The 22,348-nt window shown below is 49.7% G+C and overlaps 1 protein-coding gene across 6 annotated transcripts in view; it reads right to left on the bottom strand.

Annotated features, from left to right (window-relative positions):
* Positions 1-21,980, bottom strand: part of POLR3E (RNA polymerase III subunit E) — a 34,102-nt gene extending 12,122 nt beyond the window's left edge. Inside the window, exons 1-13 of one of the 6 annotated variants that reach the window (XM_082362471.1) lie at positions 19,138-21,980; positions 11,947-12,020; positions 10,750-10,800; positions 7,446-7,523; positions 6,566-6,681; positions 6,048-6,130; positions 4,119-4,226; positions 3,712-3,761; positions 3,265-3,384; positions 2,075-2,160; positions 1,768-1,812; positions 1,583-1,674; positions 480-600 (exon numbers count right to left, since the gene is read on the bottom strand). In XM_082362471.1, coding sequence (XP_082218597.1) covers positions 480-600; positions 1,583-1,674; positions 1,768-1,812; positions 2,075-2,160; positions 3,265-3,384; positions 3,712-3,761; positions 4,119-4,226; positions 6,048-6,130; positions 6,566-6,681; positions 7,446-7,523; positions 10,750-10,800; positions 11,947-11,982 — 986 coding nt within the window. In that variant the 5' untranslated portion in view covers positions 11,983-12,020; positions 19,138-21,980. Of the gene's footprint in view, positions 1-479; positions 601-1,582; positions 1,675-1,767; positions 1,813-2,074; positions 2,161-3,264; positions 3,385-3,711; positions 3,762-4,118; positions 4,227-6,047; positions 6,131-6,358; positions 6,532-6,565; positions 6,682-7,445; positions 7,524-7,925; positions 8,022-10,749; positions 10,801-11,946; positions 12,021-19,137 lie in introns of those variants that run through there. The other 5 variants (XM_082362472.1, XM_082362473.1, XM_082362475.1 and 2 more) reach the window with 5 other exon arrangements.
* Positions 21,981-22,348: the final 368 nt, after the last annotated feature.

Genomic DNA, 22,348 nt, shown 5'->3' with positions numbered 1-22,348 from the left:
CCTTCACTTTAGCAAAAGGAAATTATCACAGTTAGGAACTCAGAGATGCAGAAAGGAATGATGAGCAAAATAAAAAGGCAAATACGTGAGTAGATCTAAAAAATATTGACTGGATAATATAATGTCGTATGGGGTTTAAAACAGAATTAAAATATATAAATACAATGACACATGAGTTGAGAGGAAGATAAATATAAAATATTCTAAAGGTCGTTGAATCGTCATGGATGAGGGTAAAAGCGGCAACTAATAATATTAAACTGTGAAATCTGCAGGGTAATCGCTAAGTCAAGAAAGGATAACTTCCAAGTTAGTGGGGAAAACGGAATAACAAGAAAAGAAGGTAAAAATAAATATAAAATGCAATGTAAGCTGGACAAATAAAAAGCACTGAGGTAGACTTAAACCCAAAACATCGGTACTTACATTCAATTGAAATGGATTAAGCGCTCCCAACTAAGGGACTAAAATGAACTTACCTCTTCACCACCCAGTTTCCTTGGACTAACATCGCCACCTTCTGGATGCCACGCAGAACAGCCACAGAGTCGATGGAGGGGCCCAGGAGGCTCATCAAGTTGGCAAAAGGCATGACCTTCACTGAGGAGGGCACAGGAGACATCAGACAAGGCAAGAGGGGCCTGGGCTCACATAACAATCCCAGCACGACAGTGCTAACAGTAACAGCTGGCATTCACTGGCTGCTTACTCTGGGCAGGCACCCGCCTCTCACTGAGCCCTGGAGGAAACACCCACTGGAAGACCGAGGCGGGCCTCATGAGGAAGACTCAGCCCAGGAAGGTTTCAAACTTCACCCATGATCACTTGGCTAGTAAGTGGCATGGCCAAGACTTGAACCCAGGCCATCTGGGTCCAAAGTTCATGCACTTCATCACCGTGCTCTGCTCTCCCCCACCCGAGCCCCGAGCCCCTAGCCCAAGAGAGAAGGGGCAGGGCCTGGGGAGGCCCCGTGTCTTCTGCAGCAAGGCCAGCGGCCTGGCTCCCCCCGGGAGCCCCCATCTCCACTCAGACCCCGGAGCCCCTGGTGCTGGCACCTCAGAAGAGCCCAGGGCCTGGGACTCTGCTCTGAGGTTCAAGGCTCACGTGCACTCTAAAGGTTCTGGCCTTCAGCGTCCCCACGGTGAGAAGCCTGGCGAGGGCGCCACAAAGTAGTGCAAGTGAACGCGCTTCGTTGTGAAAATGAACGTAGCTCACGTTCACATGCAAGGCTCTGTACAGTCCCTTTAGAGGCCTCACCTCTGAATCCTCACCTCAGCCCCATGAGCTATCTTAGTCCCTTTTTATAGATTAACAATCTAAGGCTCAGGAAGGCCAGTGGCCTGCCCAGGCTCACACAGCAGGGGAGTGGCAAAGGTGGCAGGGACCCACAGCCCATCTGAGGTAGCCTGCCACCAGCTCTAGTGCGCCTTCCAGACAAGGCCAGAGCTGTAAAGTTGGGCGGGCTCTGGGTAGTGGGGCCTCTGGTCTCGCCCCTTGGTCCTTAAGTCTGTCCTAACTCCACTTCCCCAGGAGGTGGCAGGGCTGGGGCCCCCCAGAGGGCAGGGCAGGGCTGCCCACCCACCATTCTTCATCAGGATCTTGATCTGATCAGCTAGGGGCAGGGTGCGCAGCTGGGCCATGGACAGGACATTGCTGGGGGCCACGGGTTTGTCTCTGTTGAAAACAAATGCAAAGGGTCAGGAGGCCAGAGGCGTGTTAGGGGGTGGGAAGGGGAAGGAGGTGAAGGCGTTCAGCCCCTCTACTCACTTCTCCTCCTCCTGGCTGGGAGGCATCAGCATCATGAGGTACTCACTGTGGCAGGAGAGAACGGGGTCAGCAGCTCCCAGGGCTCTGTCCTTGCCCCACCCAGCCCCCAACCAGGCTGTATCCAAGACACCCCCCAAACTCCCACACCCCCTCCTGGCCCTCTCCAGAGGATGATGGGCTCCTCCGCATCCCTCCCCCATGTTACAAAAGGGCCAGAGTCCCAAGGGAGGACCCACAACAGAGGGACCCTCCTGGGGCCAGTGTCGGGCTCAGTAGCCCTCAGCAGCCCTGGGCTGGCCAGTCTCACCTGGGTGACTTGACAAGCTCTGTGTTCTCAACCCCGCTGGAGCCCTGGCACAGCAGGTACTGGCGCTCATGCTCAGAGCGGCTGTCCTGTTAGGGAGGAATAGGGTGTGAGAGGAACCTCAGCCAACATTCCAGGCCTCCCTCTGTGATCCAGTTCTCACCCCTGCATCACCTTCTGCTCCAGCCACCCACTGTCCTGCTCTGAGGCCAGCCACAGGATCAATCCAACCTCCTGAGCACGGCACTCAAGGCCTCTGCGATGTGGCCTCAACCAACTACCCTCCTGCCTTTATGACTACACAGCCCCAGCACCCACGCCTCAGTGCCGTCTGATACAGGAACACTGAAAGCAATGATAAAAATAACAACTAACATTCACTGAGCATCTACTATGTGTCAGGCTCTGTTCCAATGGCTATATACATACTCTAACTCATCTCATCCCCAAAATAACTATGAAATCAGGTACTGTTATTATTATTCCCATTTTACAGATAAGGAAACTGAGGCTCAGAGAGATTAAGTAATTTGCCTAAAGTTACACACTAGGAAACAGCAGAGCTTCTGGAAGTCTGACTGACCCAAAGTGTAAGGCTCTGTCAACACAAATCTCTTTCAGGAAGGTTTCAGAATAATCAGGGGTTGCTCCTCCCCCAGAAAAACGCTGGGGAGCCCTTGTCTATGGTGTCTTTGTGAGCTAATACTCAATTGCTTCCCTTACTCAACACACAGTTTCTAGGACTGCGCTCTAAGTCAAGTACAGTAAAAATCACCCTTGGCAGGTGCACAGTGAACTCAGCCATGGGACAGATGGCTGATTCTCCACGGAGGAGCCGATGAAGCGTCTAGCCTTCATTCAGGGCCCACGATACTTAAAAGTACGTAACCAAACACAGCCTCACTGAGCCCGGCAAGATGTTCACACTCAGGGAGTGCCCAGGGGGCCACAACCCCCACCAGTGATGTGGCAGACTCACTCCCTTGGGGCACACACTAGGTGGGAAGGGAGGACAAACTGCTCACAGGGCTTAACCTCTCTCCCTGTGGCACTACCAAGTGGCTACAGCTGAATCTGAAAGAAGTTAGATGTGAGACAATGAGGCCACCAGGTAACACTTCCCGGGCACTGGGGCTTTTCTCCCAGGAGCCCACCCTGGCCTGTGTCAGCACCGCCCAGGGACCCCAGCTCACCCTCAGGCCGTAGTAGTGCAGCTGGACCCAGGGCTCCTCAGCGTGCTTCTTCTGCAGGAACTCATAGGACTGCACGCGGCGCTGGCGGGCCTGCTCCGACTCAGGCCGGGAGAACCGCACCTGGTTGGGGGGCGGGGAGGGGCGGGTCCACAACCTCAGGCCTGGGGCGTTTCCAGGCTGCTGCCCCAGCACCCACCAGGAGGCCAGAGAACCTCACATCTGGGGCATTTCTCACTGCCACCCAATTCAGGCTGGGCAGAGGTTAGATTATCCCTCCAGGTAGCCCAGCAAGGAGGCTCTAAGGCATGGACTCTGTTTCTGTATGTTTCACCCCAGAGCCCACGTTCTGTGCAGACCCTCCCACCCCTTGCTGCTTCCAGGAAGCTGAGCTACAAAGCTGGCCCTGCTGCCTCCCAGGCTGCACTCTCTCTCAGGGCCAGAGCTCACCGTGATCTGCTTCACATCTTCTTCTGCCTCGTCCTGTGAAGAGTCTCCCGCTGCAAAAGAAAAAGCCTTGCTTGCAGCCTCTGTTGGAGGCTCCTCCACCCCACCCACCAGGCAGGTCTCAAGCAACGGAGCCTGTGAATTCTCCCTCTGGACCGAGGTAGCTGCGTAAGTCAGTGGTTTTCAATTAGGGGCAATTTTGCCCCCCAGGAGACATTTGGAAATTCAGAGACATTTTTGGTTGTCAAAACTGTGGGGGTGGGTGCTACTGGCATCCAGTGGGTAGCAGCCAGGGATGCTGCGAAGGATCCTGTAACCCATCCCTTTAATACTTCTTCCCACGACCAACCTCTCCTGCTAACATATACAGACAGACAGACAGACAGCAGGGCTGGGGGTCCACAGCTCACCCTCGTTGGCTGCCTCCCTCTCACGGTGCTTGGCATCTGCCTTATCCAGGTAGGAGAAGCTGGGCCGCAGCTGCAGGATGCCATGTAAAGGTGTCAGGTGGAGCTCACCTGGCAGAGGAAGAAGGGCTTGGACCTGACTCTAGGAGCTGAGGCTGACCCACACAGCTTGGCTCAAGGGAGCTACCAAGGGCCCCAGACTCCCCTAAAGGCCTCGGCTCACTGCCAAACCGCCTCCCACCTCTGCTCTAGCCCCCAGTCCTAGAGCCTTGGGACCACCAGGCCGATGGCCATTCCCAACCCGATCTAGCTGTGCCGGACACAGGAAGCAGACAAACCAGATGAAGACATGAACGCAGACCCTTCCACTCAAAGTCACTTCCTTAAGGCTTGCCTGCAAAGCCTCCTCCTCCAGCATTCAAGGGCCTCCCAACCCCGGCCCCCACTGCCCTCCTGCACTTGCTTGTTCCAGCCACGCTGGGCCACTCATCCACACCAAACACGCCCTGCTCTTTCCCCCGCCAGGCCTCTGCCAGACCACCCTCACCACCTCCCTAACCCCACACACACCCAGATCTCTCCTCCTCCTCATCCTCCCACCTCTTCCTGTCAAAATCCCACCCGTCCTGTTAAGAAGTTGGCTAGTGCAAACGGGGCTGGAGAGGAGGCCTGGCGGAGCCCGGTGGAGGAGTGTCTACGCCGTCTCTGGCAAAGATCGTGACTTTCTCTTGTGAATCAGACCTGTGCACTGGGAGGCAGTGCAAAGGTAATCAATTTCAATCAAGCCAATGTAGCCTTGAAAGAAAAGAAATCAGACAGACACTAAGGCTCTGTGGAAGCTCTCTGGGACTCCAGAGGGAGCAGAATGCTTGAGACGAGAAGTAAGTAAGTGACTAGGCCTGGCTACAAGGAATGTGGCTTTAAAGAACTATATCCTTGAGACTTGGGTTCAAAATAGAAGAGTATAGTTATTTGACATTACTTTTATTCTATCACGGTTTATTTCCTAAGTGCTCAAATTTCATTTATTGCTTTATAAACTCTAAATACTTATAGAAACCTTGTACTTTTTAATAGCTTTACTGAGATATAATTCACATACCATATAATTTACCCATTTCAAACATACAATTCAATGTATTTTAACATATTCACAAACTAGTAAACCAGCACCACAACCAACTTTAGAACATTTTCATCACCCCAGAAAGAAACCCTGTACCCATCATCAGCAGTCACTCCCCATTCTACTCTCCTCCCAGCCTCTGGAACCAATAATCTACTTTCTGTCTCTATGGGTTTGCCTATTCTGGACATTTCATATGAATGGAATCATGTAACGTGTGGTCCTTTGTGTCTGGCTTCTTTCATTTAGCCTAATGTTTTCAAGGCTCACCCATGTTGGAGTGCCTATCAGTACTTCTTTCCTTATTACAGCTAAATAATATTCTAATGTATGGTTATACCATATTTTGTTATCCGTGCATCAGCTGATGGAATTTGGATCATTTCCACTTTTCACTACCATAAATAATGCTGCTATGAACACCTACATACAAGTTTTTGTGTGGAGACGTGTTTTCATTTCTCCTGCGTAGATGCTTTCTAGGAATGGAATTACTGGGTCCTAAGTACCTTGTATTTAAGACAAAATTCTACCCCGTCCAAAAGGTTATGCTGTGTGTGTCTGTGTCCCAGGAGGACAATGACCTTGGACCTCCACCCCATCAGGTATGGTAGTGTCAACCTAAAAGTCCCTTGAGGTGGCCAAATTCCATTCCCCTGACAATCTGTCATTTCTACAACCTGTCTGGCCTCTGTGGGTATCTAGCATTCGGGGTGTCCTCTTCCTGTCCCAGCCCCCATTCTGCTTCCCTCCCACCCACTCAGCCCTCACAAGCCACGGCAGCCAGGGGTGTCCAGCATGGGTACCTTGCCTGTAGAGGGCGGCAGCATAACGGGACGTGTTACTGGTGGTCTGGGAAGAGCAGAACGTCTGCTTGTCCATCAGCTTCCTACAAGCACAGGGAGGACAGACATCAAGGGGAAGGAAGCTCCAGGCCTGGGCCTGTAGGCAGAGCCCCCTCCACCCCAGACATCTGAAATCCAACTGCCAGAGACCAAGGCCACAGGACAGGCCACAGGTGCCGCAGGAGGGGAGCTGGGGATGAGGAAACCTCATGTGCAGCCCAAGAAACAAGCAGTGGGTGGGAGCTCCCGCTCCCGTCGAGGGGCCAGCTTGCCTCTCAGCCCAGGAAGAACTTGGTCAGAGGAGCCATCTCGGGAGGGAAGACGCTTCCCACGGGGACGAGTCTGCGGCAGGCCCAGCCATGCAAAGACGGGACGCTGGTGGGGAGCCTGGCTGTAGAGCACAAGGCCTAGGCATCTCTGAGGGCTCTGGAAGGCTCCTATTTGAAGAACGTGAAGCTCGGAGGCCTCGGGGAACTCACGAGGAGTAAGTGCCGGTCTCGTCAGCGCAGGCCCCGTCCACGTTCAGCGCGATCTGCTCCCCTTTGCTGCGGCAATAGTTGGGATTCAGCGTGTCGATGGCCATCTCAAGCTCCACCTGGAGGCACCAAACACCCCCACCAGCTATGAGGACCCCAAGGCACAGCCCTCAGGGGATCCCCTCAAACCCACCATGCCCACCTCCCGAACCCCAGTCCCTGCCCAGAAGCAGGACTGACACCATCCCTCTCCGAGGGCCCTTAGGCTTCAGTCCACACAAAAGCTACAAACCCAAATTCCAATAGAAGAGCCACAGTGCTTTTTTTTGGAGGGGGTTCATGTAGTTTTGCTTGCCCGCACCCACAATTCCACTCCCCAAAATCTAAATTAGGTGCCAACATTTAAAAATCAAGAGCTTTTCTCTTTTTCCTTATTTCCAACTTCTTTTGAAAAGTCAGCAGAATTGGCAATACTGGTACAGCTTTTTACATGGCAACAGGGCCTAGAGCTGCAGGTGCCCGAGGGAAGGCATGTCTCCTGTTCCCTGTCACCCTAGCCCTGAGAGGCACTAGATTCCCCATGTCGTGCCCTCTTCGCATTGGCCCTGCCCTGTCCTGTGAACGTGGGTCCACCCCACCCCATGTTGTAATTCATCTCAAGCCTCACTCCTCCCTGGCCTCTCTGGAGCTGCCCACCCCCCCTTCTTTCTGGAAGTTTTTCCTCCTGCAGCTTTCAAGGCCCTGCAAGCTGCTGGTTTTCTTCCTAACTCTCCAATCACTCCTCTGGGCTTCCACCCCCAAAAGGCCTGTCTCCTGGATTCTTTCAGCTCCCACCCTATCACCCCTCCCCTCCCTCTACCTCCATCCAAGAGGGTAGCCCCACCTTCTGCTGCTTGGGCTTGATCCTGGCTGAGAGGTGCGGAATGTCATCATAGGTCATCGAGACTGGACGCACAGGGTACTGGGGAAGGGAAGGGAGCCATCAGTCCACCCTGCCCAGCCCCAGTGAGAGCTGAGCTTCAGAGGCGCCGGCCAAGAATCAATAGCCACCCTCCACGCCCACCCCAGACCAGAGGCCCTCGCTGGTCTCTGCCTGCATCCCTGCATCCCATTCTCACTGGCTCCACCTAGCCTCCTTCCAAAGAGCAATTTTCAAATGTCCAAGGGACATGCCTAAGCATCAGACAGGCCCCAGCATGCATGGCCCCACGGGCCCTAGGAAGTCAAGCGCACTGCCATGGGAGTCAAGAGTAAGGGTCCGAAGTCTAACTGCTAGTTTACAGGCCAACCAGGTAGAGAAGGACAAGGAAAATGAGACCACAGGAAGCAAAGAGGGAAAACAAAACTGGCGAACACTGCTCACTGCTAAAGCCTGATGATGGATCTGTGGACAAAGGATGTCACCTGCCACAAAGGATGCTGTGGCCTTCAAACCCTCTGCCGTTGCAGCCACTCCCCCTACAGCGCACCCTAATGGGACTCAGGAAGGAGAAAACAGGAGACTGGCCCTAGATAGTTAAGGTGCATAACAAAGGAATGATTTCAATTAGCCCAGACTCTTGCCACTTCCCATACATAGAAAAGTGCTAAATTCTTTAACTCCAGAGTCTGGTTTTCTTTAACAAACAGTAATCTTCTGATGTTCTGACTCCCTGGGGTTTTGCTGTTGTTTTGCAAAAACTCCTGTAAGTCCTGACAACTCTCTTACCTCTTCAGAATAGTTCCTCAGAGCTACCTGAGAGGCTATCTCCCGGACTTAAGTCCTCAGTACGCCTGCCGAATAAAACATAATTCTCAACTGTTAGGTTGTGCTTTTTTTTTTTTCAGTCGACAGATCTATGGGAATCACTATCCCATTCTCTCTCCTTTTGCTGATGTGTGGACTTTTCCATAATAAAAAGTTGATGACAGAGAAGGGAGCTGGGCTGCCACTGACCTGCTCAGAGAGCTCTCTCTGGGCCCCAGTGTCATCAGGCGTGAAGTTATGTCACATCTGAGCGTACTGCTCTGAAATCCCTTCTTTTCTCTGAACAAAGAAGGATGTAGAGACATCCTTCCCCACAGAAGCGCTCTTCCTTTCTTTCTCCCGTGCTTTACGTATGCCACTGGGTGGATGGATGAGTCATGGTTTGGACTCACTCACAAAAGGCCGTGGCCATCGCTATGAAGGAGCCTGGTGGAGGTGTGGCAGTGCATAAAGTAACCCTCCTTTGGAGGCCATTTGAGATCAGCTGCATTCTAGCCCAAGGAAATGGCTGTTTCCTAAAAGCTCGCTTAAACAGCAATACAGTGACTCCTCCCTGCTTCCTGGGCTGAAGCTTGGGGCAGGAGCTTGGAGCTTAGGTCCAGGAACGGCCTGGAGCACAGCTGGTCTGGGCTGAGCCCTGAGCTGGGACAGGCTAGCCCACGACAGCCCGGGAGGCCCCTGGTCTGCCAAGGTCCAGGGCAGCTCTGTGATCTCCTGATCGCTGGGAAGGGTGGTGGGGAAGGGTGCCAGTTCTAGAATCAGACGGTCCTAACTCTGCCACTTGCTCCTTGTGTACTCAGGCAAGCTCCTCGCCTCCCAGGACCATTACGAGCAGGGAATGAGGCAAATGGAGCTGACACCCGGCACAGGGCCTGGCACACCATGAACACACATGGGTCACTGTCACCACCATCCGTTCCATCACTCTGCAGTCAGTCAAGGAAGCAGGTGCAGACAACAGCCCCCAGCGCCACGGCCTGTAAAGGCAGATGCCAGGGGCCCAACACCAGGCCTCTTCCCAGCACATGCTTGGAGGGTGCTGCCACCCTGTTCCAGGCCCCTTGTGCGAGTTACTAGCCTCCCTGGGTCTCTTTTTCTTATATGCAACGTGGGGACAAAAATACTTAACAACCTTACTGCTGGGAATGTAAAGTGGTTCAAAAGAGTCTGTCATTTCCTCAAAATATTAAACATAGTTTCTATAGGACCCAGCAATTCCACTCCCAGGTATATACTCAAGAGCAATGAAAAACTCTCCACACAAACACTCGGACAGGAATGTTCACAGCAGCATTATGCATAATAGCCAAAACATGGCAACAACCTAAATACCCATCAACTGATGCATGGAGAAATAAAATGTGGCACATAGGTCCATACAGTGGAGTATATTCACCCATAAAAAGAAATGAGGTACTGATACATGCTATAACATGGAAAAGCCTTGAAAACATCACGTTAAACAAAAGAGCCAGACACAAAAGGCCACATATTACATGACTCCATTTATATGAAATGTCCAGAACAGGCAAATCCATGGACAGAAAACAGGTTAACGGTTGCCTAGGACTGCAGGGAGTGAGGGCAGAGCAGCCGCAGCAAACACTTCCTAAAATAGACTGCCGCCGGCTGCCCAACCCTGTGGACAGACTAAAATCCACTGCATTTACACTTACACAGGGAAGCTGCAGGGGCGTGAATTAGATCTCAATAAAGCTGTTATAAATTACAATAGTAACCACCACAGGGATGTTGTGGCAGGAGATGAGTTAACATATGCAAAATACTTTGAATGGTGCCTGCAGACAGCCTAGGGTTAACACCTGTGAGTGACTATGATTAAACTACCAGCCCAGCTAAGAGGGGAGGGGGCAGGGATAACAAGTGGGGGGACTCACAGCTAGCAGGACAGAGGCGCACCAATGCTGCCTGGAGCTGCCCCAGAAGGCCGCTCCCTGAGTCTCGGTTACAGCGGTGGCAATCATTCGCGGCGCTAACTCTGCACCAGGCAGGTGGTGTCCTAAGCACTTTAATATGGACTCAGCTGATCCCCGTGGGGACCCTATCAGGCAGGTATTATTACTATCACCACTTGACAAATAAAGAAACTGAGGCACAGAGAGATTTTCTTTTTTTTAAGGAACTTGCCCAAGGACTCACAGCCAAGCCTCAAGGCCGGGAGACTGTCCCCAGGGCCCAAGCTTTATCCACTACACTGTTCTGCCTCTTAGGGTTGCCTTGGTTTTCCCATCTTCAAAATGAGAGATTACTATTGACCTGCCCATAAAAGCAAAGAGACTGTCTTACCAAACACCCTCTGTGCCAAGAATTCTAAGCAACGTGGAGGTTTCAAATTGTTCCTGGCCTACCACTTACTGTGTCTCCACCACCCACCAACACTTGCTTTTTTTCCCCCTTTACCTTTATGTCCTATAATTACCTGAAACAGATAGAGCTTCTCTGCCAGACTTTTGGCCAAGTACACGTCGATCTGGGAACAAAGGAAGAAGACTTAACCAGGAGACAGAACCCAATGCCCAACCTGCCCCGGGCACAAGCATGCTCCTCAGATTTCAGGGATAATGGTTCTGAGGCCATTTGGGGAAGAGGAAATAGCTCAGCTGATGCTAAAAATAAAGGGAACCAAATCTCCAACCTGGATATGTCCAGAGCCCCCTGCCCAGGTTCAATGTAACCCAGTAAAAATGTATTCCGAGGCTGCCCAGATCAGGATGCATCCCAGAGGGCCCGATTAAACGTGTTTCTGATGAGGATGGGGCAGGGGAGGGCTTCCTCCCTGTGCCCTCCATCACCTGTCCTGGATTGGCCTGTCTTCAGGTGATGTGACCTGGCTTTCTTCTCAACCCTCACCGCCCCGCCCCACCTCGCAGTTTACCTTCCTGCTTCCTAGCTCTTCCTGTGAACCATGTTCTCTCCCACCTCCAGGCCTTAAGGATGAGTGAAGGCTCAGCAGGCCCAGGGGAGGCATATGTGAAGGAAGCAGCATGTGCAAAGGCCCAGAGCCTCTAGGATATGTCTTGGTCTGGGCTGACTCTGGAACCACCGTCTGCATCTTGAGACCCCTTCCTTGTCAGTCTCGCCTCACAGATCCTAAGCTTCCCAAGGGCAGAACACCGCCTGGCTCCCTGCTGTCACAGCCCCCAGCACATCATGCATTCAGCGAACAACGGCTGAATGACCGAATCTGCATAAGCCCATGAAGAAGAGGGAGCTGTCAAACCCATTCATTCATTCAACAAATAGTCACTGAGTATCTATTAATTGCCAGGCACTGGACTTGGCTTTGCAGACACAGTGGTGAACAGGACAACATCCCTGCCCTCATGAGGCTTACACTTTAGTGGAAGGAAACTTATGTGTAGGGGCTGAGAGGTGTTGTGGCCAAACGCAAGGTATGGCCAAGGTAAGGGGCTAGGGAGGGTGTGCAGGAGAACGTCACGTGAGGCAGGAGGGTCAGGGAATCCTCTCTGACAAGGTGATGCTGGATCAGACACCTGAAGGAACTGAGGGGTCAGCCAGGCAGGTATGAGGAAGAGAGGACGCCAACAGGTCCCAGGCTGGCCTGAGGATGGAGGAAGGGACCCCGCCCCGGCAGAGGGTGGCGAACAGCAGTTACCTCCTGTATGACTGGGTCATCCTCCTCATTGGCCATACTAGGGGGGAGCCAGCCGCGCGGTCCTTGGACTCGATCTGCAAGGAGAGCAAGAGGCCTGGACCGTCAGTCAGTTATTCAACCAACACACCTAGGTACCCATTCTGCAAGCAGCCCTGCTCTGGGAGGCAGGAGCCTGAAGCAAACAGAAACTGATCTTATTTCTACATCTATCGTAGAGTCAAAAATGGACAGCCCATTATACAGCCCATCGGCCAAAAACCAAAAAAAGCAGGCAGAAACCACCAAGCAATGGGTGTAAACAGGTGGACCCAAGTCACCACATGTCAGCTACACCCATGGGAAAGAATAAATGACCAGTTTTAGGGGTTTTCTGACCACTCACAAAGAATTCACCACCAGGCAGGAGGGTGGAGGGTGGCTGGTCCACAGACATGATGAAAACACTCGAGAAGTAATCGGGGGCCATGGGGAATCTTTAGAGGATAGCCTGATGCACAACAGGAAGAGCAGACAGTCCCAAGACTTGGATTCCAGGGTGACTCCGTCTCTGATATTTGATTTTCAAGCTGACTTTAAACCCAACCCCGAGTGAGATGACCTCCTTTCTGTGGTTTTCTCTGTGTGTGTGTGTGTGTGTGTGTGCGTGCACATGTCTAAAAATGACCCTCTTCACATACATACTCTTCTCTTAATTGTCCCCATTTTATAACGAGGAGACTGGAACTCAGAGACGCTTTTGTGTGTTTTACCCAAAGCCACACAGGAAGCAAGGGGACCCACTGGACCTCAATGCCAGGCTATCCAACTTCAGGTCGCAGTTATAGGTAGGGGAGTTCAGAGGAAGGGAGGGCCTTCCTGCTGGGGGAAGGGGCATTTGGGCTGGGCCTTGAAGGACAGAAGGATTTGGACAAGCCAGGATAGCAGAGGGGAAGAGGGTCTCCGGGCAACAGGAAGCACTTCAAGTACCCGAAGGAGGGAAGGCGGCAGGTCGCCATGGTGGAGGGTGAGTACACCGTCCCTCAGGATCAGTGGGGAAGGGGGGGATTGGTTCCAGGAGCCTCAAGGAGACCAAAATCTGTGGATGCTCAAGTCCCTTACATAAGATGGCACAGTATTTGCATATAACCTAAGCACATCAATAATATACTTTAATAATATACTTTATTTACAATAATATACTTTATTTTTTTCAATAAAAAAATTTTTTAATTGGAGTATAATTGCTTTACAATGTTGAGTTAGTTTCTGCTGTACAATGAAGTGAATCAGCTATATGTATACCTATATCACCCCCCTCTTGGACCTCCCTCCCACCCAACCCCCCCATCCCACCCATCTAGGTCATCACAGAGCACCGAGCTGAGCTTCCTGTGCTTTATTTACAGCATGCTCCCGCTAGTTACCTATTTTATGCATGGTAGTGTATTTATGTCAATCCTGATCTCCCAATTTGTCCCACCCTTCCCTTCCCCCCCCACACGTCCACACGTCCGTTCTCTACGTCTACGTCTCTATTCCTGCCCTGCAAATAGGTTCATCTGTACCATTTTTCTAGATTCCACGTATATGCGTTAATATACGATATTTGTTTTTCTCTTTCTGGCTTACTTCACTCTGTATGACAGACTCTAGGTCCATCCACATCTCTACAAATGACCCAATTTCATTCCTTTTTTTAAAAAAATTGGTGTATAGTTGTTTTACAATGTTGTGTTAGTTTCTACTGTACAGCGAAGTGGAGTTCCCTGTGCTATACAGCAAGTTCTCATCAGTTATCTATTTTATACATATTAGCGTATATATGTTAGTCCCAATCTCCTAATTCATCCCACTCCCCCTTACCCCCTTGGTGTCCATACGTTTGTTCTCTACATCTGTGTCTCTATTTCCGCCTTGCAAACCGGTTCATCTGTACCATTTTTCTAGGTTCCACAGATGTACGTTAATACACAATATTTGTTTTTCTCTTTTTGACTTACTTCACTGTATGAGTCTCTAGGTCCATCCACATCTCTACAAATGACCCAATTCCGATCCTTTTTATGGCTGAGTAATATTCCATATTATATATGTACCAAATTTTCTGTATCCATTCATCTGTCGTTGGACGTTTAGGTTGTTTCCACGTCCTGACTATTGTAAATAGTGCTGCAATGCACATTGGAGTACATGTGTCCTTTGAGTTATGGTTTTCTCAGGGTATATGCCCAGTAGTGGGATCGCTGGGTCATATGGTAGTTCTACTTTTAGCTTTTTAACAAACCTCCATACTGTTCTCCACAGTGGCTGTATCAATTTACATTCCCACCAACAGTACAAGAGGGTTCCCTTTTCTCCACACCCTCTCCAGCATTTATTGTTTGTAGATTTTTTGATGATGGCCATTCCAAAGCAATCTACAGATTCAATGCAATCCCTATCAAATTACCAATGGCATTCTTCACAGAATTAGAACAAAAAATTTTACAATTTGTATGGAAACACAAAAGACCCCGAATAGCCAAAGCAATCTTGAGAAAGAAAAACGGAGCTGGAGGAATCAGGCTCCCAAAATTTAAACTATACTACAAAGCTACAGTAATCAAGACAGTATGGTACTGGCACAAAAACAGAAATATAGATCAATGGTACAGGATAGAAAGCCCAGAGATAAACCCACGCACATATGGTCACCTAATTTATGACAAAGGAGGAAAGAACATACAATGGAGAAAAGACAGCCTCTTCAATAAGTGGTGCTGGGAAAACTGGACAGCTACCTATAAAAGAATGAAATTAGAGCACATGGTATACTTTAAATCATCTCTAAGTTAATTATAATACCTAATACAATGTAAATAGTTGCCAGGCGCAGGGCAAATTTAGTTTCTGAGGTTAGTTGAATCCATGAATGTGGAGGGCTGACTGTAGTTCAGCTGGGATGACCCTTCATATTCCCAAAGGGAGGGGATGGGCACAGTTAAAGGCACCTGGGCACCCTCGAATCTCAGCAGTTCCCGGACCTCTACTTTTAGGTAAGACCAGCTCGATTTTTGTCTTATCTACCTAACATTTGAATTGTTTAATATTTAAAAGAACATAAATATTTTCACCATGGGATTCAAGGGCATCTAAGCCCCCTGCCCCGGCCACCGAGCGGAGTCATCTCGCTTATTCCAGATATACATTCCAGACGCTGAGAATGCTCAGGCCAAAACAATGGCATCATCCTCAGTGCTTCTCTTCCTCTCGCCCCACACCAGCAAATCCTGTCAGCTGTGCCTTCTAAGTATGTCGGGAATCTGCCCACCCCCTCTGCCACCTCCATCTCCTGCCCGCCTTAGAGCAGCAGCCTCCGAACTGGTCTCCCTGCTTCCACCTTTGCCTCCTACGGTCTTTGCTCACCCCACAGCCAGCAATCACATCACTCCTCTGCCTTCAAAGTCTTCCCATCTCACTCAGAAATAAAAGCCAAAGTCTTTTTCATCCCATGTGAGGCCCTAGACAACGCCCTCCCTGACCCTTTTCCTTTCAGACCTCATCTCCCACAGGCCTCCTTCCCTCCCCCGACCCTCACCTCTGGGCTTTTGTAACTGCTCTACCGGCCCCCATAACCTCATGGCTCCCTCCTTCACCTCTTTCAGGTTTTTGCTCAGATTCCACCTCATAGCTAAGACTTTCCCTGTCCACCCAATTCAAAATCACAACACCCCGCCCCGCCAGCTCCTTCCCTGCTCTGGTTTTCTCCATAGCATGTATCACTATGTGACAGTTTATAGCTCTGTATTTATTATCCATCCTCACCCCCACTGCCAGTAAGTGGTAAACTACATGAAGACAGAGATTTTAGTTTATTTTGTCCCTTGCTGTCCCCCAGTGCCTAGCACATAGCAGGCACTCAATATGTACATGTTGTCTGAATAAGTAAACCACAGGAATGCCATTTAATAGGGAGCTACCATAGGACTCTGAGCAGAGGAAGAGAGTAGAGGGAAGCAGGCTACCTCAACAGTTCGGGATTAGAAGACTAGATGAAAATCATAACCCCCAAATGCCTGTTACCGCCCAGACCGAGGGCAATGCATGGGAGAGCCCGAGACCCCACCTCACCTGCCAAGGATCATAAACGTATGCGAAGTACCTACCTTCTCTCCAGCTGGCTCTGTGGACAACTGAGAGACTGGGGACTTCTGGGTGAACCAGGGAACAGACGTAGGTACTGAGAGGGTATGGCCTGGGAGGACCCCAAGACAGGCTTTCTCAGCTATTTCTCTACTCGCCTCTCCCCAGTCAAGAAGGAGCTCGGGGAGGATGGTGCTCCTTCCTCCAGATAGAATACACGATTGGGTTAATGCAGGGATTATCACCTCCCTTCATCCTCCCAGGCAACATCATCCAACTCAGGGGCTTTCAAATTTTTCAGCCTAAGGCCCACAGTAAGAAATCCATTTCATATAAATGACCCGGAATATACATACAATTACCTAACTAAAACAAGGTTTCACATAACCATTAATTGTCCCTACTATATCTGATGCAGTGATGTTTTTTATCCTCACTCATTAAAATTAAAAATACTGGTTACAACCCCCCTAAGCTGATTTCACATCCCACTAATAAATCTTGATCTGCAATTTGAAAAGTACTGCTTCAACAAGTCTTTCCTACCTCCAATCCTCCCAGAAACACCCAGAGCTGTCCTTGCAGAAAAACAGATCACATCATTCCGCTGCTCAAAACCCTTCAACTGTCACATAGAATAAAATCCAAATTCCTTTCCATGGCCCCAGGGTCCCATACAATCTTGCTGGGCCTACAACAAGCTAGGCCCCAGCCTGTCTCAGGACCTTTGCACACCACCTATTTTCCCCAGGTCTTTTCAAGGCTGGCTCCTTTGCACTAGTATCACCACCCCCACCCTCTCCAGGAACAGACAGGTTCCCAAACTATCCACCTTCAAGAGCCCCGCACCCATTTCCAGTCACTACCACATGCCCATTTTATTTCCTTCATGGTTCTTATCACAATCTGGAACTACCTAGTCTATTTGCCTATGTGTCTTCTGCACTAGAATGTAAGCTCCATGAAAGCCTCTCAGTGCTTCAACCGTAAAATGGAGATGATTATATTTATTTCATCAAGTTGATATGGGGATTATTATCTTTTTAAGAAATTCATGTTGTTCTCCCGATATCTAGAACAATGCCTGGCATGGAGTAACACTCAGTATAGTACAAAGAATAACTGAGTGAATGAGTGCATGAAATCAGGCAGTTACAGACCCTTTACCCAGTGAGCCTAACTCAGCCCCATCCAGAGACTAGTGGTCTCATGGTTTGGGCCTTGTGGACACTTGAGGACAGAGGTGTGGCCTATCCTCTCAGGCCACAAGGCAAGCTTCCCCAGCAGCAGTGACCACCTTGGCCTCAACAGGGTGTCCTGTGGCCACAAGGGTACTCCATGGCAGTGGCTCCACGGCACTGAGCACAGAAAACATCCCCTGCCAGGCGGCTGCTCAACAAACGGAAAGGGGACAAGAACACCAGGTGAATCTAAGGAGGGGTCCAGAGCAGAGGAGGTGCCTGAAAGCCACAGCTGGGTGCATCAGTGCTGCACCCAGCAATCTAACCTGTCCGCCAATCAGAAAAGCAGAGGCAACTCCAAATAATCTCCAGCTACTGGTGGGAGTGAGACAAGGTGAGGACAATATACAATGTGAATTAAGAGGAAAGGGCCCCAGGGCAAATAGTCTCAAGGTCTGGATTCTTATTGGCTGTATGCCCCCCCGCACAAGGCATCTCCCTCTTTGGGTCACCTCAGTTTCCACCCCTGTTAAAAGGAGAGATGGCCTAGGGGCGGGAAGAATGAACTCAACTGAGTCGGACCCTCCCTTCTCTAAGGACTTAATATTCAATCTCATTTAATCTGCTCAAGAGCCCTATAAATCAAGCTGTACCATCCCCAATTAAGAAAGGAGGAAACTAAAGTTCAGAGAGTAAGTAACCTACCCAAGGTCACAGTGCTGGAGAACAGCGGAGTGAGGACACAAACCTGAGTCTAGCTGATGTCAAAGAGCCTTATGCTCATTCTTAACGACTATGCTGAAAGCTTTCTTAATAAAAGGCAGGATGGTGTAGTGGGTAAGAGCCCGGACTCTAGAGCGGAACTGTGCAAGTTCAAATCCCAGGTCTGCTGTTTGCTACCCGTGGCCCACCCGGAGTCGTTTGCACTTAGTACTACTCACTACTTTTATCCCCCTAAAATGGGGATAACAAAAGTACCGACCTCAGAGGACTGTGGTGAGGATTAAAAGTAAGGTATAAATAACCCATGGGAAGGTTTGTTACTACGTGGCCCAATGTTTTCTTCCAATATAAAAGAGCAGGAAACACAGCCACGAAACTAACTGCAACCTGGGACTTCTTCCGTCTTACCCTATTGGGCCCTCACCACAAACCTATGAGGTGGGTAATTCTATTATCCCCACTTCACAGATGAAGAAACTGTGGCGATTGCTAAGATCTCCTCTTTCTGCCCCCAAGCCCAATGATTCTAAAGGTAACACAACAGAACGACCTTTTTTATTTATTGGTTTACGTGCTTACTGACACCTCCTCTGATCAAATGATCAGGGCCCTATCCGCCGCACGTAGTTGGCCCCCAGTTAGCCCTGAATGGTGGCCGGAATAAATGAATGAAGAATTCCGGGCCTAGCCGGACGGAAGCTAATCTGGGGCGAGGAGGGGGCCCGGTCACCCTCCCCCTGCCCATCAGGGCGGGCCGCCGGCCCCGAGCCACACTGTCCAATGGGTTTCGCCTCCCTCGCGGGTGGTCAGGCCCCCTTCTCACGCCCACCACGCAGCCATTGCCACGAGCCGCCACGCCGGCAGGACATCGGCTGCCTTCGGACAGGTGCTCCCGTAGGAGGCCCGCCTGAGCCGGGCGGAGCAAGGTGGCTGGACCCTGAGTCACCGCCGGCAGCCTCGGCCGCGGCCTCACCGACTGCCGGGCCGAGGCGAGGTCGGAACCCGCGGCCAGCCCGGGTCTACTGGGCCAGGCTGCCCGTCCTTCCCGCCCGAGTCCCGGGAGGCCGCCGGCTCCTTGGCACCGGGCGGCGCGGGCCTCCCGGCCTACGCGGCAGCCCCGCCCAGGCCCACCTCGAGAGTGCGGCCCGGCTCCAGCCCGGGCGGGCGCTGCCACATCGGCACTCACCTCTCCGACGGGCCCGCGCGCGGGCGGCGGCAACGGCCCAGGTACCCGCGGGCTACACAGGCGGCGGCGGCCCGGCTCTCCTCTCAGGCAGCGGCCATGTTGCTTGTGGAGAAACTCGGCGGACACGTGGGGGGAGCAAGCGGGGAGGGCCCTCGCGCTTCCTTTTACCCACAATGCCCCGCCCAGGCGCGCGCGGGCCCGCCCCCTCCGCCGCTCCATTCATGCGGGCAGGCAGCCGCGTCTGGCAGCAGGGGGCGTTGTTGCAGCCGCGGGACCGAGATGAATACAGAACCAGCAGCAACAAAAAACCTCATCTTGGCAGCGGTGGGATTCGAACCCACGCCCCCGAAGAGACTGGAGCCTTAATCCAGCGCCTTAGACCGCTCGGCCACGCTACCCAGCTGTGACTAAGTTCTTCTAGGGAACTACTTAATACATTTATATGCAATTGCAGTTCATTTCTGTGGGAGTTTCTTTGTTTCATATGTGCTTTACCTTATCCCTATAGAACTATTTTAGAACATGCCAGGTACTAAAAAGAAAAATATTTGCTCAAATATTTAGACCCACACGTCTGAACAGGTCTTAGAATGAAAAGCACTTTAGGAATCTGTATTCTGAGTAGGACGTTTAACTCGGAGACCTCAAGTTAACTCACATGGGAGAAATGATGGATTTCAGCAGTAACCCGCACCAGGGGCTTCAGAAGCCAAACCACGGGAACTTGTGTGGGCAGTTTTCTCTAAAAAATTATGTGTTTTAATTTTTAGTTACACAAATGCTATGTGAATTGTTGCAAATATGAAAACTTTGCAGATACAATACAAATGTTCTTTTACCTTTGGCATCTATCGTTAAGTCCGCAGAGGTAACCATTATACAGCTTAGCATACTGTATATCCTTCTGGATCTTCTACTGTGAATTTATATGGATATATATGGATATATTCATAATAGATATATCCATAGAAAATAGATGTTTTGTTTTTATTGTTATGGGTTTTTACATAAATATAAATATTATCATGCTGTTAGTATTTATCTGCAACTGTTTTTTCACCCGACTGTGTTTTTTAAATATCTATTCATGTTGATATATAGATATTTAAAAATACAGAAAAAGTACAAAGAAAAAATAATCATCCATATTCCCACTACCTAATATTGGTGGCATTTCACTTCCAATTCTTTTCCTATGTATATGCTTTTTATTAAAAGTGTGAATACGTTGTCCTTTTAAAAATCTATTAAAAAATATTAGACAATTACAAACAAAAATAATTAGACTATTACAAATGAAAATAAAACCCCTTCCCAAACATCCTCCCTTTGCTATAACTATTATGAATTTGATGTGTATCCTTCCAATTCATTCTTATACTTTCATATCTATCTATCTATCCTTGTGTGTGTGTGTATACACCCATGAACAATACCTAGTATGATCTTCTTTTTTTGCTTGCTTTTCATTTACATAAACCTTACTACGTTGTACCAGTATCATTCTGCAACTTGCTTTTCTCCTCCAACATTATGTTTTTGATTTATTGTGACACATTTAGATCTAATTTATTCCATACTATGAATATGGACATTTAAGTTGTTTATATTAAGTTGTTATATTCAAGTTTCTGGTTAATATCCAGTTGGCAGACACCTTGATATTTGGGCATTCCATATTCCTCCTCTTCAGTTCCTCCTTAACCCATTTTTTTTCTCCAGCTACCTTTAAAATAAGTATTGATATGCAAAGACTTCATTGTACTGGGAGAGTTTGTTACTTTTAAAGAAATCTCTTTAAGAAATACAGAAGCAGCCATCTCTCTAGGCCAGGCATTGTTGGGGGATCTATAGTCCTTGAGATCAATAGAAGCATTGATCTACTCATGGTGTTTCAGTACCAAGAGGCATTGTGTTTGTGAGTTATGTGGTGGGTTTTCCAAAAGGAAATATCCCTATGGTGGAGAATAATTGCTGGAATCTCTGCCTAATCCCACTTTTCTAGGAATTGCCTGACCAGCCCAGAGGGTGGGTCCACCCTCTGGGTAGCCACCTTCCCCAAACCATGGCCGGTGGGCTCTATAGTAAACATAGGACAGAGGTTGGACCAATCAGATTCTCTTTTGAGAATCTGAACTGAGACATGGTGAGTTCCTGATTTGTTATTTTCACTGTGTTAAGTGTTGGAGTTAGCCTCTGAGATTGACTGACTGGAACTAGGGAGAAAGTGGGATTTGGGGTGGCCATATTCTGTGAGATGGACTGGAGAAGTAGAGAAAAATAATGATAAAATGAGAAGAAGAGCAGAAAGTCATAGAGAAATTCTGATGGTTTTGTGGCTCCCAGCTCAAGACTCTTCCCGGGGCCCAGTGGAATTCACATTCTTGGAGATATCCCTTTATCATTGTAATAAATTCCTCTTTTCTGCTAAAGATAGGGTTACCTGGTAGCTGTAACAAATAAACTATCCTTGCGTGGTAAGAGCTCAGAGCTAAAGATATTTCTGCCAGAACATTCTGCAGCAATTCAGGTCTGTCCCTACCAGAATGCTTAACAGGGATGCAGGCTGATCCTGGAAGACAGAGCCCAGGGCCTCCTTTTGGGCATTTCTTGCAGACCTGCAGTCCCATTACACAGCTGTCTTATGACAATCAGATGTGAAACTAATAAGCAGGAGAAGCAGAATGTTGCACCAGAACTCCTGGACTCACTGGTTCCCAGGAGCTTTATGTAATAGGAGAGAGGGAAGGGTTGAAACCCTGACTGTCCCTTGGCATGTCTGCTCTGTCCCTTGAGGTGGAGGGGGGAAGGGCAAGCACCACAGATCAAACACTGCCGCTGTCACCCACCCTCAATCTGGAGGCTGTCAGGTGAAAGGTGTCTGTCTCCAGATCATAACCCCTCAGCTGTGGGCAGTGGGGATGGACATGGGGGCTCTCTCCTGGATCCCCTACAATCTTCACTCCCTTGCCCCTGCAAAAGGAATATCATCCCAAACCTGGTCTGAGACCAAACCGCACTGCGTGACTCTCCCTCTGGAAAGAAATTAACATTCCTGATAAAATGCTTAACCATTTTTCTTATGAAATTTACTAGCATTAAGATTTATACCGGGAAACTAGTTTTCTACCCATCAACCAGCTGACTGTTGTTTGTCAGTCAAGAAAATAGTGGACTTTAATGGAACGTTCCCTCTCTCTCTCTCTCTCTC

Source organism: Balaenoptera borealis, assembly GCF_965194805.1.
Source record: "Balaenoptera borealis genome assembly, chromosome: 16".
NCBI classification, from domain to species: Eukaryota; Metazoa; Chordata; class Mammalia; order Artiodactyla; family Balaenopteridae; genus Balaenoptera; species Balaenoptera borealis.
The sequence above is the reverse complement of the archived record's forward strand: the minus strand, read 5'-3'. Positions and strand labels throughout refer to the sequence as shown.